Raw genomic sequence first — 18869 nt, forward strand, 5'->3', positions numbered from 1 at the left:
GCCCCTCGATCAGAGATAATAGATAATGGCACTCCATGAAGGCGAACAATCTCTCAAATGTAAAGCTTGGCATAATCCTCGGCTGAATATGGCGTCCTGACTGGCAGGAAATGAGCAGATTTTGTTAGCTTATCAATAATTACCCAAATAGAATCATACCTCCGTGGAGTGCGAGGCAAACCAGTGATGAAGTCCATATTTATCATGTCCCATTTCCATAATGGAAGCTCAATACACTGAGTTAGGCCTCCAGGCCTCTGATGTTCGGCTTTAACTTGCTGGCAGTTGGGACATTGGGCTACCATCTCCGCGATATCGTTTTTCATTCCATTCCACCAATAGATCTGTCGAAGGTCCCGATACATCTTTGTCGCTCCGGGATGAACTGCATATCTAGAATAATGGGCCTCCAAAAGAATCTTGGCACGGAGCTCTCCTACTGACAGTACACATAAGCGGCCCTGGTATCTAAGGACTCCATCTTCAGTTAGCTCAAATAAAGGTTGTCGCTGCTGTGGAATACTTTCCCTCAGTTTTATAAGCTCAGGATCCTCGTGTTATCGCTCTTTCACTTCAGTAACAAAAGAAGATTTTGCCGTATTCTAAACGAGAATGCGTCCACCCTCTGCATCTACCAAATGCACCTGCAAACTAGCTAGCTGGCATAGATATTTGGTCATCTTGACCTTACCAGCTTCAACATGGCTTAGACTGCCCATGGACTTCGGCTAAGGGCATCAGCAACAATATTATCTTTGCCGGGATGATATAAAATATCAACATCATAGTCCTTTAGTAATTCTAGCCATCTTATTTGTCGTAGGTTCATCTCCCTCTGTTTAAATAAATACTGAAGGCTCTGGTGGTCGGTGAAAACATCAATATGAACCCCATATAGATAATGCCGCCAAATCTTTAGGGCAAATACAACTGCGGCTAACTCAAGGTCGTGCGTAGGATCGTTCTGTTCATGTTTTCGCAACTGTCTGGAGGCGTACGCGATAACCTTACCATGCTGCATAAGAACACAACCTAGGCCAATTCTCGAGGCATCACAATATACAACATAACCCTCGGTGCCATCCTGAAGAGTCAAGACAGGTGCCGTAGTAAGCCTTTTCTTTAGTTCCTGAAAACTTTGTTCACATGCCTCAGTCCACTGAAACTTAGCTCCCTTATGTGTCAGTTTCGTCGATGGTGCAGAGATAGAGGAAAATCCCTCCACAAACCTTCGGTAATACCCTGCCAAGCCTAAAAAGCTACGAACCTCTGTCGGATTCAAGGGCCTTGGCCAAGTCATCACAGCTTCAATCTTTTGGCCATCAACCTTGATACCATCGCCGGTAATAACATGACCAAGAAAAGCTACAGAAGTTAGCCAAAATTTACATTTAGATAATTTAGCATATAACCTGTAGTCCTAGAGAGTCTGCAATACAGCTCATAAGTGGTCCGCATGCTCGGCTTCCGATTGTGAATATATCAGGATGTCGTCAATAAACACAATCACAAATTCATCCAAGAATGGTTGAATACCCGGTTCATAATATCCATAAAGGCTGTTGGGGCATTTGTAAGCCCGAAAGACATGACAAGGAGTTCAAAATGGCCATACCTCGTCCTAAATGTTGTTTTTGGGATATCAATATCCCTGACTCGTAGGTGATGATAACCAGATCGCAAGTCGATCTTCGAAAAGAATTTGGCACCTTGTAACTAGTCGAACAAGTCATCAATCCGTGGAAGAGGATACTTATTCTTGATAGTGACTTTATTTAGTTGTTTGTAGTCAATGCACATCCGCAAGGACCCCTCTTTCTTTCGAACAAAGAGCACCGGAGCACCCCATGGGGATGTACTTGGCCTAATAAAGCCTTTATCGAGAAAGTCCTTCAGTTGTTCCTTCAATTCCCTTAGCTCTGTAGGAGCTATTATGTAGGGGGAATGGATATAGGATGCGCATCAGGAAGCAAATCTATAGCGAAATCGATTTCCCTTTCGGGGGGAATTCCTGGAAGCTCGTCAGGGAATACCGTCAGGAATTCATTCACAATAGGAACCGACTGAAGATTCGCTGGCTCCTTATCTATATCCCTAACATGAACCAGATGGTATATACAACCTTTAGCAATAAACTTCCGAGCCCTAAGGTATGAAATAAACTTACCCTTGGGCGTGCCTGCATTACCTTTCCATTCAAGGACATGCTCACCAGGAAAATCAAATCAGACCAACTTTGCATGACAATCAATATTAGCATAACAAGATGCCAACCAATCCATACCCATAATGACATCGAAGTCTAGCATAACCAATTCAACTAAATCAACAGAGGTTGGACGGTCATTAATTAACACTGTACAATCTCGATAGACATGATTAGCTACAATAGAGTCACCAACTGGCGTAGACACCTCAACTGGTTGTGGCAACAACTCAGATCTAATGTCAAGCTTACCAGCAATAAATGGAGTAATATATGAAAATGTAGAGTCGGGATCCATCAATGCATAAATGGCATGAGAATGTATTGTCAATATACCTGTGACAACATATGGGGATGCCTCTGAATCCTGTTGGCCTGTGAGTGCATAAAAGCAGTTCTGGACACCACTAGAACCTGAGGTGTCTCCTCCACCTCTCCCCCTACCACGACCCTAAGTAGACTGTGGACCTGGTCGGGGAGCACAGACTGAGGGCAAAGAGGCTGCTGTGAATCCTGAAGGCTGAGCTGGTGTACCTCTGCCTAACCCCGGGCACCGGCTAATATAATGTCATGTTTGCCCACAATGAAAATATGCACTCGAACCCTGTCTACATTGATCGGTGTATAGCTTACCGCACTGAGTACATGGAGGAGTAAGCTGTCTCATCTGTGCAGAATGCTCCTGTCGACGGCCCTCAGGCTCGCTTGAGCTCTGCCCCGGTCCTGACTGAATATAACGATCAAACCGCTGGCCCTGCATCTGTGGTGGGAAACTACCTGCTGACCGAGGTGGATATCGATGGAGTGGGGGCCTAAAATCAACTCGTGGATCCCTATAAGACCCTATAGTACGAGCCCTCTTACTCTGCTCCCTATCCCTGCGAGTATCACGAATCCAACGGGAAAGGTCCTCTGTAGTCTGAACAAAAGCATGTATGCGGGAAATATCTACATCATCCGATAGGGATGCAACCCTATAGTCTCTAATCAGATGATCCCCCAAACCATCCACATAATGATGAATTCTAGCCCTCATGGTACGTACTATATCTGGTGCATACCTTGCCAAAGAATTAAACTTATGGCTATAATCCCTCACACTCATATCCCCCTACTTTAGGCTAAGAAACTGGTCAAGACGGGCCTTTCAAACCTCCCGTGGCAAATAATGGGCTAAAAACGCCTCAGTGAAGTCCTCCTACTCTGCTGGCGGAGCATCAGGTCCTCTAGATCTCTCCCATTCCATATACCATAGGACGGCTACATCACGTAGTCGAAAAGAAGCCAACTCCACAGCCTCGGTGACGGAGGCATGCATCACCCTTAATACTCTATACATATGGTCTATAAAGTCCTGGGCATCCTTAGTGGAACTGGATCCTGTAAATAATGGAGGGGCCAAGTGAAGAAATTCTCGTACCGTCGAGCTTCCTATCCGATCTCTTCGGGCATCTGCTCCTGACTCTAGCTGCCACTCATGAATAGAAACCATCCTAGTCAGCAACTGAACAGCCTCCCCCATCCCCTGCTCCCCAGTCTCTGATAGGGGAATAATAGGTGCTGGAGGTCCTGTGTCTCTAGCTGCCTCAGTTACCAATGGAACTGGTGAGGCTGGGGGTACTGCATCTCCCTGGGCTTCAACAAGTGCTGCGGAAGCTGAAACTAGGGTTACTGGAGACTCACTGTGAGCCTCTAAGGGAAATCTATCCCTCTGACCCGGTGGGGAACGACTGGTACCTTCTCCCGGATCCATACCTATCTCTCGCTGTGCCATCGCCTAAGCGTAGGTAGCCTGTTAGATAGGAAACACAAAGCACAATTTAGATTTCATATGGTCTTATAACTTCGCTCTATAGCACGATCTATTAATTGAAAGAAATGTAACCATTCCTAAATGCCTCATAGCCTCCTGATTATAAGTGTGGTGCATAACACACCCATAAGCAAGACTCTACTATACACGGCTTGTGGACTCCCTGGGATTTGACTTGCTCTGATACTAAGTTTGTCACGCCCCAAACTAGGGGAGGCACGACTGGCACTCGATACTGTATTCGATCGAGTAAGCCACTAAACATACTAGCTAACTAAACTGGGGGCCCAACAGATCGGGCAACACAACATCTGAAATACTAAGCCTGGATCATAAAGTTATGACATGAATAATAATAAGCCATATAAACATAGGTAGACAAGCCAAAATAATAAAATACTAGTTGGCCGACGAGGCCGCGACTGAAGACATACATGCCTACACACCTATATATACATGCCAAGCCTATGGCCTGGAGGCTGAAAGCAGCAAAAAGAAACCCAGAATATTGTGTCCACAACAGCCTCTAAGAGTGTCATAAGCAATATTGGGATAAGGCCCCAACTATACCGAAATTGTACAATAAAAGTAACCATCCTATGAAAGCTCCAGGAAGAGGTGGAGCTTACCAACTCACAGCTGAACCCCGAAATCCTAGCGGAGGGGTCGATCAGAGTCCCTACCTGGACCTGCACGCACGAAACAAAAAATGCAGTGTCCCCAGGCAACAGGACATCAGTACGAATAAAAATGTACTGGTATTGTTACAACCCATGTTTTCATACGTACGAGTACGTCGTAAGTCAATTGATGTAAGCTCAGAAATGAAATCATATTTGAAAAGTTTACAAAGTAAGTTAATCATATTACCCCGGAGGCTAAAAATATTGAAGATCATGAACAACAAGTACAAATATGGTTGGAAGGTTCAGAAGCTAAAGGAATTGAAAAAAAAAAAATAATATTTCGTCGAAAGTCGACAAATTGGGAATATTATAACATGTACTTTTGGAGTGAGACCGGGGTGTTTAAATTGATAAGGAGGTTATGTTATGAGTTATGTTAGTCGTATGATAGTCGTGTGTTATGTTTTGAAGTCAAGCGAGTGGTGGAACAAAAGTCGATGAAAGTTATCACAAGTTACGTTCATAAGTTTTACTGAAACTTTGGGTAAAATGGAAATGCCATTTTCTCCCAATATACGTAGAGTTATGGGGTGTTCCACCCATAAAATTAAATATATATGAATCTATTTTCCAACTCATTAAACCGTTTATCAATACGACATCTGAGTAGAGAGATATGGGAGATTTGCTGAGACTGCGCAGACAGACCTACTTGCTTAAACGAAAATCCAAAAATGGGCCTCTTCGGGTCGTCCAAAAATGGGCCAGTTCGGGTCATTAAAAGAGGACTTTTTAATGTCTTATCCCCTTCATATATTAGGTTGATAATATAGAAAAATAACCAGACTTAATCTCTGCAAAACTCCTCCCAAAAATTTCCCCCAAACCCCAATTGATTTTCTCTCCCTTTCAAGTTCTAATTTGAGGTAAAGCCTAAAGTTTGAAGAACCAAAATAGGAGCTGAGTTATCCAACAAATAAGGTAAGTTTACTGCTCTCTTTCATCCATTTTTTTCTATTGTATATGCATAGTAATTCGTTCAATATTTGTAAGAACTCACGGGACGGTGATCGGAAACCGTGAGTTTGAGTTATTCACTTGTAGCGGACCGTTTTATGGATTGTTTTATGGACTGTTTTGTGGTGCTGTTGGGCAGCATGTTTTACTACTGTTTTGTGGAGTTTTGGAGGAGGAAGGGTATGGAGAAATACCACATAAATTCAAGATATTGGGCTGGTGGTTCATCGTAACAATTTTGGGTTGTTGACACTACTACAGTGGTCGTTTTGTGTATGAAGAGATTGGGTTATGTTGGGCTGTTTTGTAGTATTGTGTGATGTACATAAGGTTGGAAAATAATATATATATGTTGTTATTGTTGTTTTTGGTGTTGTTGGTGTTATCTTGAATTTGGAGGAAGTAAGGATTATAGGGGAGATGTTGTCCGTTTTAATACAAAATAAGCTTATCGTTCGTTGTGCGTTAGTTGTACCTTTCATAACTTAATGATATTATTATTATCGTTAGTGTAGATTAAGGTGAGAAGAGGCGAGTTCAAGTTGGTGATTGAAAATATTGTGATAAGGTATGTTAAGGCTAAACCTTTCTTCATTTTGGCATGATCTCGTAACTACATGAGTTTGATAACGAGGCATAAAGAGAAGTTCGTATTCCTGAATTTATTCACATTATCCTAGTCTCAGAAGTTACAGTATTCTCCCATATCGGGACTTCATATTCAGTTTAGTATTGTCTTATTTCAGCTAAGAGAGCAGAGAGTATATATATATATATACAGTGTTATAGTATTTTTTTTCCCACCATCGAGCTATAATCGGTGGGCAGGCCCCTATTGGGCAACCTCTGATCAGATGGTAAGTTATATACCGAGCCTACTGTGGCTGAGCGCCTATGAGCGAGCCCAGAATGGCCGAGATACAGAGCCTAGTATGGCCGAGCGCCTATGAGTGAGCCTACTACGGTAGGACAGTTACACATACCGAGCCTTATAGGGCCGGACAACTATTTTACATACTATATGGAGAGAGTTCAGTCATATCAGCAGGTAAGCATATCTTCAGATTATTTTTGACTCCTAGTTACATTCCGTTATTATATCATCAATTCAGTTTCAGCTTTCAGTTATTTTGTTGCCTTACATACTCAGTACATTATTTGTACTGACGTCCCTTTGCTGGGGACGCTGCATTTCATGCCTGCAGGTCCTGATAGACAGCTGGATAGACCTTCCCAGTAGACAGAGCCAAATATCCGCTTGGTTGGTAAGCTCCACTTCCCCGGAGTTACCAGGTCTACACCTTGGAGTCCGTTTTATATATATACAGGTTTGATGGGTAGGTCGAGGCCCTATCCCGACCATGATACAGTTCAACTATCTCTAGAGGCTTGTAGACAAGTTCTGTATAGTTTGTATAACACTATATGAGTTTTTGGGTATGTTTACCCCTTAGATGAGACATACGATATTTTCAGATGATTTAGAATATGGCCTCATCATCCTAGGTTGAGGGTTATTCCTCTAGAGTTCACAGTTACAGAGTGGTACGCTCGGGCCGAGTATGGTACCGGGTGCCGGCCACATCCCTTCAGGTTTGGGGTGTGACATACTTGGTATCAGAGCAGTTCTATCCTTGGGAGTCTACAAGCCGTGTCTAGCATAGTCTTGTTTATGGGTGTGTTGTGCACCACACTTATAAGCAGGAGGCTACAAGGCATTTAGGAGTCTGTTACCCTTCATTCAAATCCAAATCGTGCTATAGAGCTGAGTCATAAGAGTTCGAGCCAAAGCTTATGTTTGCTAATGATATAGCGATGCTTTCAATTAGAAAAATTATAGCTAGCTAAAGGTCTAATACAACAGCAGGTAAAAGCATTAGTAGAGAGAGAATTATTGACTACGTGGCCCTGTTTTGAGACCCTATTAGATTGTGCTTACCATATGTGCGAATTTCCCATTTACCCTAAGATGGGAATATCTAACATACCCCGTGAATAGCAGGCCATGGGAGTATCAGAAGGTAAAAGTATAAGTTTCACCATGTAACAGAAGCAAGGTGAAGAAGGGTACGAGGTACCTAGTTAATGAAGACTTTTCAAATTTCCACGTCAGGCAGAGAAATAAAAGGATTCTAAGTTACCTTCAACAGAAATAGAGGTATGTACAATTGGCCACACCCATCTCAGTTATGCCCTATGGGAGCTAACATATATAGTTTAAGAGAAGGATGGGATATCAAGATCCATCTTGGGTTAGAGTAACCCGAAATGGTGGATTGAGCCAGGGGAGCTAAAAGTGAAACAATGTTTTGTTGCAGTTTTCAGAATAATGCGATAAACAAAAGTATTAGCAGGAGAATAAGAAGAGAGAAATGGAGTATTATGAGTAAGATGTGATAAATGGGTGATAACGGTAAATCAAAATATGATATGATGACAAAGTCTATAGTCAAGTGAAAAAAAAAATAAATAAATAAAATAAGAGGTGACAGGTCTTGAGACAATAAAAGAATATAGGCCAAAAGTCATATTCTCATTTCGAGAAATGAGTTGGTGCGTCCAATGTGATTACAAAGACCAAACAATTTAGACCCCTAGAGTAATAGAAATTAGCATGGGCTAGTGAACAAGATAAATTGAACATCAATTAGGGATCAAATGAGGTGATGATAGTTGACATCAAGAGAATTTCAAATATCGCATTCCAGCAATAATACAATCGACAACAGAAGAATAACCTTCAAAGGTCACTCAAGAAGACGCTTCCCTAAAGCAAGAACTTTGAGCAAAGTTAATCTTAAGGGACTAAGTGTTCCAGTTAAACTAGGTATCTGATACCATCGTGTGTAAGATATTCAATTATCCTTGATACATAAGGGTTACTGCAAGGCAAGTAAGAGTCAATAAAGACGTGAAAAGACGTCGAAGATGAAGAGGTAAAATATTTATAAGTGAGTTTTCATAGCATTACATGTTAATACTCCCCTAAAGGGGAAAATATGGTATAATATGGTATTAAGTCAGAGTTAAGTGGTTCAGGTAACTATGGAATAGTAAAGGAAGAATGCAGTAAATGGTGAAAGGAATGATATTGCATTTATTCAGATCCTACAGACATGATACGAGTCCAGAACATTATGCAAGCACGACGTCGAGGAGAGGCAGCAAGGGTTCCCACACCAGATGTTATTGATAAATAAGTGTGAATGAACACTTGATACATTAGGAGACAATGCAAAAGTTAAGTTAAGACAGAAGACATAATCCAAGAGAGGTTACCCAGAATGTACATATGAGCATGGACTGACAAGTAGTTAGTAGTTCATTCAGGAATGCAGGAAGAGCCTAGTCATGGCTAGACAAGGTGTCTCAGATAAATCAGTAGATCATGAATGATAAATGAAGTGAAACCCAGCATAGGAAATTCAGTCTCGTAGATACGACATCGTAATCCTTGAGGAATATTCTGATAGGAGTTGGGTAGTAAAAGTATCGTATAAGTGGTATGGAAATAAAAGAGAGAGTGCCACTGAGGAGATAATAAAAATTCGAGTGCAGAAGTAACCCTACGAGCATAAGGGCGCAGAGATAAGTAACTAAGGATAATTATTGGCGAGTCAGTACATCAAATCTTTCGTTGGGTATACGATGTAAAAAGCTCCCAGCTCTACAAGAGTCAGAGGGTCTTCCCTAAGTGCTACAACGAAAGACTATCTGAGGAAATAAGGAAGAAGGCTTCAACATAAGCATAGTGACCTAAAGAAGAAATGATCTTGTAACAACAGTCTCACTACAATATTGTATACACTCCATAAGAAAGTGGCACATATCGTGGCTAATGAACGGGAAGTAAAAATCAAAAGAAATATTTGAGAACGAGTTGCACAAAATTCCAATAGGTGTAGGCACTAAGATAAGCCAAGTATTCATGCAACAAGTGGCAGAATGACCAGGAGAAGTAATTGCGCACTTTTAAAGAAAACTGAGAAGGCACGAAAGGAATTATTAAATCAATGACCCAGAGTTAGTTATGTTATGACCGCACTTAACATTTCAGAGTATTATCCATGCAGCATATATGTTGACATTCCTACAGCTATAGGAGGCGCCGGTATAAAGTTAAAACAAAAAGAATTGAGTCCACCTTATAGACAAAGGCTTGAATTGTTAGAAGATTATATTATGGATGTTCCATGGCGTACACCAAAGGAGAAAGTAATAATACCCTGAGCAGCAGATCGGAAGATAGCTTAAGCCTACTTAAAGGCTGGGAGAGAAGAGGAAACTAACGAGTTACATCAGCTAAGTGAATTAGGAGTCTGAACATTGCAAAATCACTCTTAACATTAGAGGTACAAGAAAGATAGTACAACATCCATATTCTATAACGGCTCTACAATCAAGCTAGAAAAAAAAAGTACCAGTCTCATAAGGAGTAAGTATAAAGCTCCCACCGGATTGTGTACGCACTAGAGGTGCAAGTTTATAGTAGAGCTTCAAGAGGTGGAATTAAATTCTACCTATGTGGAAGGGAGGTTATGAAAGAGACAGAAGATACAATGCGAGATTAAAAGCTAAGTAAGGTAAAGGTTAAGAAGGTACGAAATGCTCAAATGTAGAAGGTTGTGAATAGTCCATACATCAGATAGCGGGCTAGAAGCGCCATGATTCAGTACCCACAAATGATAGTGGTGTTGTCAGGGATATATCTTCTAGCCTATAGTTTTCAAGTACCGAGAGGTCTAGTTAAGAGAGTAAAGAAGAGTTAGAGAAAATTTGCTGTCCCGCTTGAAGTTCCTGAATAACATAAGGAAATGTATGGTGCTAGAAAGTTAAAGGAAGGTTATGAGTACTATAAATAGATATGTGTAGGTCGCAAGCTAAAGTATGGTAGAGCAACAAGATTATTGAGAAGGTGACGAGAATATGTAAGGCCTCAAAATTAAGCCCATCAAAACAAGAGAGTTGATGGTTTCCGTAAGTTATAAAAAAAACTCAGTATAGCCTGAATGAACTCAAAGAAGTCTAAGACTATGGGCAATTTGAAGAGATAAAATGTTGCCCTGGAGTATAATAATGGTGTAATTGTGATATATAAGAGGATAATGTTAAGGCCATTGATTGGTTAATGATTCAAAGAGAAGGGATCTCATAAATTTCATGAGATTAGAATACCTCTCATAAGATGAATCACGTTGGGATGTGATGAAATACAGTTATTGAAGTATAGTATCGCCCCTAGGTGGATCGAGCAAATAACTTCAGATGTTCCCTAATGAGACGTGATCCCTAAGGACAATGTATTACATAAGAGGTTTCAATTTATCAGTGGTAGATTATAGATCAACATTAAGGTGAATCAACAATAGGCAGATAAAAGTTCCAAAGTATGAGATGATATCAGGCCTTCATTTATAAGATGAACAGTAATGAGGAAGAACTAAATGACTTAGATTTATACATATAGGATAAGAAGCGAGAGGTAACATGGAGTTGGGTAGCAAACCTCGGCAATAATAAACTGAAGTAAGTGTGATAGTGTAGTATAACCTACCTAGATGTAGTAAATCCATAAGGATATATTTACAAGGCTACGAAACAAAAGATCGCAACAGTCGTAAGTTTGACAAAGTACCAAGCAAAGAACTTCACTACACCTATATACACCGGGAGGAACAACTTGTCATAGTTCTATATATGTTCCCAAAGTGAGGCCTAGAGATTGGCTAAAAGCTGGAGGAAAAGGAACAGAAGAGTCGCATAGGCACACATACAAGGACAAAGTCGTACATGTTGCATAACAGAATGTCGCAATAATTACGAGGTTGGAAGGATTCACACCAAAAGTCGTGGTGTCAGAAAGAAGCCTAAAGGGGGGAATGCCCTGGCCTATGGATTTATTCATAGAACAGTTGCCTAGATGGAAAGGCCAGCAATAAAGTATTTATGAGAGCTATAGGTTATGAGACTGATAAGAGCACCAGTCAACATTCGAGGACGAATGTTCCAAAGGGGGGAATGATGTTACAACCTATGTTTTCGTACGTACGAGTACGTCGTAAGTCAATTGATGTAAGCTCAGAAATGAAATCATATTTGAAAAATTTACAAAGTAAGTTAATCATATTACCCCTGAGGCTAAAAATATTGAAGATCATGAACAACAAGTACAAATATGGTTGGAAGGTTCAGAAGCTAAAGGAATTGAAAAAAAAAAAAAATGTTTCGTCGAAAGTCGACAAATTGGGAATATTATAACATGTACTTTTGGAGTGAGACCGGGGTGTTTAAATTGATAAGGAGGTTATGTTATGAGTAATGTTAGTCGTATGATAGTCGTGTGTTATGTTTTGAAGTCAAGTGAGTGGTGGAACAAAAGTCGATGAAAGTTATCACAAGTTACGTTCATAAGTTTTACTGAAACTTTGGGTAAAATGGAAATGCCATTTACTCCCAATATACGTAGAGTTATGGGGTGTTACACCCATAAAATTAAAGATCTATGAATTTATTTTCCAACGCATTAAACCGTTTGTCAATATAACATCTGAGTAGAGAGATATGGGAGTTTTTCCGAAACTGCGCAGACTGTCACCTACTTGCTTAAACGAAAATCCAAAAATGGGCCTCTTCGAGTCGTCCAAAAATGGGCCAGTTCAGGTCATTAAAAGAGGACTTTTTAAAGTCTTATCCCTTTCATATATTAGGTTGATAATAGAGAAAAATAACCAGACTTAATCTCTGCAAAACTCATCCCAAAAATTTCCCCCAAACCCCAATTGATTTTCTCTCCCTTTCAAGTTCTAATTGGAGGTAAAGCCTAGAGTTTGAAGAACCAAAATAGGAGCTCAGTTATCCAACAAATAAGATAAGTTTACTGCTCTCTTTTATCCATTTTTTTCTGCTGTATATGCATAGTAGGTCGTTCTATATTTGTAAGAACTCACGGGACGGTGATCGGAAACCGTGAGTTTTAGTTATTCACTTGTAGCGGACTGTTTTGTGGACTGTTTTATGGACTGTTTTGTGGTGCTGTTGGGCAGCGTGTTTTACTACTGTTTTGTGGATTTTTGGAGGAAGGGTGTGGAGAAATACCACATAAATTCAAGATGTTGGGCTGGTGGTTCATCGTAACAATTTTGGGTTGTTGACACTACTACAGTGGTCGTTTTGTGTATGAAGAGATTGGGTTATGTTGGGCTGTTTTGTAGTATTGTATGATGTACATAAGGTTGGAGAATAATATATATATATATATATATATATATATATATATATATATATATATATGTTGTTATCGTTGTTTTTGGTGTTGTTGGTGTTATCTTGAATTTGGAGGAAGTAAGGATTATAGGGGAGATGATGTCCGTTTTAATACAAAATAAGCTTATCGTTCGTTGTGCGTTAGTTGTACCTTTCGTAACTTAATGATAGTATTATTATCGTTGTTGTAGATTAAGGTGAGAAGAGGCAATTTCAAGTTGGTGATTGAAAATATTGTGATAAGGTATGTTAAGGCTAAACCTTTCTTCATTTTGGCATGATCTCGTAACTACATGAGTTTGATAACGAGGCATAAAGAAAAATTCGTATTCCTGAATTTATTCACATTATCCTAGTCTCAGAAGTTACAGTATTCTCCCATCTCGAGACTTCATATTCAGTTTAGTATTGTCTTATTTCAGCTAAGAGAGCAGAGAGTATATATATATACAGTGTTACAGTATTGTTTTACCACCATCGAGCTATAATCGGTGGGCAGGCCCCTATTGGGCAACCTCTGATCAAATGGTAAGTTATATACCGAGCCTACTATGGCCGAGCGCCTATGAGCAAGCCCAGAATGGCCGAGATACAGAGCCTAGTATGGTCGAGCGCCTATGAGCGAGCCTACTACGGCAGGACAGTTACACAAATCGAGCCTTATAGGGACGGACAACTATTTTACATACTATATGGAGAGAGTTGAGTCATATAAGTAGGTAAGCATATCTTCAGATTATTTTTGACTCCTAGTTACATTCCGTTATTATATCATCAATTCAGTTTTAGCTTTCAGTTATTTTGTTGCCTTACATACTCAGTACATTATTTGTACTGACGTCCCTTTGCTGGGGACGCTGCATTTCATGCCTGCAGGTCCTGATAGACAGCTGGATAGACCTTCCCAGTAGACAGAGCCAAATATCATCTTGGTTGGTAAGCTCCACTTCCCCGGAGTTACCAGGTCTAGACCTTGGAGTCTGTTTTATATATATACAGGTTTGATGGGTAGGTCGAGGCCCTGTCCCGACCATGATACAGTTTAACTATCTCTAGAGGCTTGTAGACAAGTTCTGTATAGTTTGTATAACACTATATGAGTTTTTGGGTATGTTTACCCCTTAGATGAGACAGACGTTATTTTCAGATGATTCAGAATATGGCCTCATCAGCCTAGGTTGAGGGTTATTCCTCTAGAGTTCACAGTTACAGAGTGGTATGCTCGGGCCGAGTATGGTACCGGGTGCCGGCCACATCCCTTCAGGTTTGGGGTGTGACAGGTATGTAAGGCATAAAGTAGAATCATACATAGATGATGTAAAAAGGTAATAAAGGTACCACCTGACACTGAAACTCTGATAGCCTCCATGTCCGACATCCGACCTCATAGTAATAAAATATGCATGGTATGCTCGTGTAATTGTATGTCGTGAATACATATATATTTATGTAAATGCATGACATGCCCAACCAAATGCTAGCAATGGCGGTCTCTCCCGGTAGCTAGCCGGTATCATATTACCAACCTGTGGCCATCTGTACAATATATATAGTCTTTCGGGCAAATAGGTCCCTTACCTACGATTATAGCTCGAAGTCCATGCATAATATGTCATGTATGATATGAACTTTGAATGCACATAATAGGCCATAACAAGAACTTAGCCAACCTTGGCTCATTGGTACTCTTATTCTCATAATCTCATAATCACCTTCGTATCGCATACAAATGTCTCGTGGAACCTCATATCTTTTTTAATAAGTTTGAAAACTTAACTCGACTTTTAGAAAGATAACTTAACTCTGAATATGTTCATAAAAAGCTTAAGGTGCTTCACTTAGTCCTTATACCTGATTTCTTGATAATTAGTAAAAGAAAGTATTTCAAAAAAAATCAAATGTTTTAGTAGTTTAAACATAAAAATTATATTTGAGAATTTTGAAATCGACGTGTCACTTTAGAGATTTTAAAATACACTTTAACAAGGAAGAAGGACTGATCGCAAATACTAAATGCCTTTATTTTTAAGTCACACAACCCAAAGACGAATAAGAATTCATATATATGGACATATATTTAAGAAAGCCGACAAAATGACATATATAGATGTCGAATACCCTTTTTAACCGAACGAGTGGAATATCAACCTAATAGCATCATGAAAATACTTCAGCTACGATACCAATGCCTTTCACAGAAGGTCTTTCTAGCAACAGAATAGTAAAATATCACATTTGGCGTCTTAGGAATTTCCCAAAATTCGTGCTAAAAGGAAGGACGAAACTTAGCCTTAACATACCTCTCCAACGAACGTCCGAATGCCTGTAGTTCCTTCATGAAATTGTCCCTTACGTCCTAAGCTTCGAAACCACTATATATATGCAGCTTATACGCACATATAAACAGTTCATAAATTGGTTTAAATCGGCAGATTTGCCATATGACCCTAACTTGACGAAACGCCCGTAGAACATTGTAAAAACGATCATAAAAGAGTCCCAAGATGATTACCTTGGCAAACCATGTATAAATCCTGAAGAACCAGCAAGAACAACAATTTTCTATCTTCCAAAAATAGCTCCAAACACAGCTAATAGAAGGGGAAAACGATTGCAAAGCGTAGAGATTGCGCTTCTAGGCACGGGGGCAAACTTTAACGATAGAAATTGTTAAAAACGCACCTTAATCACTCAAGAACACCATGAAACCCTCTCTTAAGCTTTCTCACTGTTTTGGGACGAAGATGAAATGTTTTGGGGTCTTAAAAGTCGAATTTTCCGACTTATACCACTTGTTTGACCCGACCCGGTTCGCGACCCGATTTCAGCCCGTACAGTCCGCGGTAAAACAGTCATAACCTTTTACTCCAATGTCGGTTTGATGTGAGATTTCTTTGGTTGAAAACTAGACTCGTAGAACTTCGATCTGGTAGGTTGTGGGTCCCATAACTCGTTATATATTGGGAGAAATGATTTGATACATTTGACCTAAAGTTTAGAAAATTTATTAGAGAAATTTACGATAACTTTTGCCGACCTTTATTTCGCAACTTGCTTGACTCCAAAACTTAACATGTGACTAGTGTGATATTATAATACCTCATAATACATTATTCTTAGCATATTATACACTCTTAGTCTTATCCCACAGGTGCAAGTTAACTTAAACCTTCCGAACGCACGGGGTGCTACCCGAGCCATTTCTTTAACCATGAACCTTTGTTTAAGGGATTCCTTTGACTTAAAGCTTTAGTTTAGTTCCTTGATATTACCACACATTTTCAGTCTTATTCTCCCAATATGCTATACCCAATCATATATACCTAATATAACCACGCCACGTTACATATATTACGTAAGAGAAGAGAGAAACACCTGGGGTCTCACACATCTGCCCAGCCCAAGCTCGCACCTGGGGACAGAATGCCACATCTGCGCAAATTGCTTCTGCAATGGTCGGTGCGCATCTGCGAGAAGCTTCGCTTCTGCGATCCTAAGTGTCGCTTTTGTGATGCCCTTCCAGCCCTGCCCAATTTCGCTTCTGCAAGGAGCTGCCTCGCTTATGCGAGGTTGCTTCTCCGATGAAGTTGCCGCAGAAGCGAGTGCACCAGCTGTTGTCCAGAACAGCAGAAATTCCAGCAGCTCCCATTGCCCGAATGTCACGCCCCGAACCTAGGAGCGAGACAAGCACCCTGTGCCTCACCTAACCTGGCGTACCAAATTGCGACTAAGTGACTCTGAACACATAATGTCATACTTTGGCCATGGGGCCACCTTGCAAGACAATTTGCGAAGCAAAATATAAAACTGAATGTAAACTAGCGCTAACTAAATATCAATATAAAGCTAGGCCGACAAGGCCGTCATAGCTACTACAGCTGACAAACCACCAATTTATACAAACCCAACATACTGCACTAACCAACAGGATATGCCTACAAGCCTCTACTGATAGATGTACTGTGATCGGAACAGGGCCCCGACCTACCCATAACATATATACAGATATACATAAGATGTACACAAAACTCTAGACCTGGCAACTCCGAAAGACGTGGAGCTTACCGATCAGGCGGAACTCGGGAAACACCTACTGAGGAGGTCTACCCGTCTGTCTGTCTGAACCTGCACGCATGAAATGCAGCGCCCCCAAAAAAGGGACGTCAGTACGAAATAATGTACCGAGTATGTAAGGCAATAAAATAACTGAAATCTGAAACTGAACTGATAATATGATAACTGAAATTAACTGGGAGTCAAAGATGATCTGGAGATATACTTACCTGCTGATACTGACTCAACTCCTTCAATATAGTAAGTAAAATAATTGTACGGCCTTATAAGGCTCGGTATATATAACTGCTCTGCCATAGTAGGCTCGCTCATAGGCGCTCGGCCATACTAGGCTATGTATCTCGACCATGCTGGGCTCGCTCATAGGCGCTCGGCCACAGTAGGCTCGGTATATAACTTTCCATCTGATCAGAGGTTGCCCAATAGGGGCCTGCCCATCGATTATAGCTCGATGGTAATGAAAATACTGTAATACTGTATATATAGGCTTGTTGCTCTCTTGACTGGAAGAAGACAATACTAAATTGAATATAGAATCTTGATAAGGAATAATATTGTAACTTATGAGACTAGAATAGTGTGAATAAATTCATGAATATGAACTTCTCTTTTTGTCTCATTATTAACACATGTAGCTACGAGATCATGCCAAAATGAAGGAAGGCTTAGCCTTAACATACCTTATCACAATCTTTCCAATCACCAAGTTGAACTCACCTCTTCACACCTTAATCTACAAGAATGATAATAATACTATCGTTAAGTTACGAAAGGTACAACTATCGCACAACGAACGACAAACCTATTTTGTATTAAAACGGGCAGCATCTCCCCTATAATATGCCCTTCCTCCAAATTCAAGATAACACCAACAATACAAGAACAGAACAATAACAACATATATACATCATTTTCCAGCCCTATATACACCATCAAATACTACAAAACAGCCCAACACACCCCAATCTCTTCGTACACAAAACGACCACCGTAGTAGTGTCAAACGACCCGAAAATGTTATGACGAACGACCAGCCAACCACCCTAAATTTATATGGTGTTTCTACACCCCCTTCCTCCTCCAAAACACCACAAAATAGTAATAAAACACGCAGCCCAACAGCAACACAAAACAGTCCACAAAACAGTCCGCTACAAGTGAATAACTCGAACTCACGGCTTCCGATCACCGTCCCGTGAGTTCTTACAAGTATAGAATGACTTACCATGAATTTACAGCAGAAAAAATGGATGAAAGAGAGAAGTAAACTCACCTTATTTGTTGGATAACTCAGCTCCTATCTTGGTTCTTCAAACTCTAAGTTTTACCTCCAATTGGAACTTGAAAGGGAGAGAAAATCAATTAGGGTTTGTGGGAACTTTTTGGGAGGATTCTTTGCAGAGCTTATGTCTGGTTATTATGCTCTATTTTAAGTCTAATATATGAAGAAAATAGGCCCTTAAAAGGCCTCTTTGGACGACCCGAAATGGCCCATTTTTGGGCTTTCATTTAAGCAAGTAGGTGACACACCTACTTGTCACCTAGCAGCTTGCGCAGTGTTGCAAAAATGCCCATATCTCTCTACTCCGATGTCGTATTGACAAACGGTTAAATGCGTTGGAAAATAGACTCATAGATATTTCATTTGATGGGTAGAACACCTCATAACTCTAAGTATATTGGGAGAACATCGCAGTTACATTTGACCCAAAGTTTCAGTAAAACTTATGAATGTAACTTGTGATGACTTTCATCGACTTTTGTTCCACAACTCTCTTGACTTCAAAACATAACAAACGGATGTCATACGACTAATATAAATCATAACATAATCTCCTTAGCATGTTAATCACCCTAGTCTCACCCCAAA

General features: G+C 40.3%; 1 protein-coding gene across 1 annotated transcript; it reads right to left on the reverse strand.

Moving 5' to 3' along the window:
- Window positions 1–1931: 1931 nt before the first annotated feature.
- Window positions 1932–3311, reverse strand: LOC138908577 (uncharacterized). Its single transcript, XM_070199254.1, has 3 exons — window positions 2840–3311; window positions 2236–2581; window positions 1932–2094 (listed from the first exon to the last, which is right to left on the reverse strand). Exons 1-3 carry the CDS (start codon window positions 3309–3311, stop codon window positions 1932–1934), a joined length of 981 nt encoding a protein of 326 aa, XP_070055355.1.
- Window positions 3312–18869: the final 15558 nt, after the last annotated feature.

The sequence above is a fragment of the Nicotiana tomentosiformis genome, chromosome 3 (genome assembly GCF_000390325.3).
Source record: "Nicotiana tomentosiformis chromosome 3, ASM39032v3, whole genome shotgun sequence".
NCBI classification, from domain to species: Eukaryota; Viridiplantae; Streptophyta; class Magnoliopsida; order Solanales; family Solanaceae; genus Nicotiana; species Nicotiana tomentosiformis.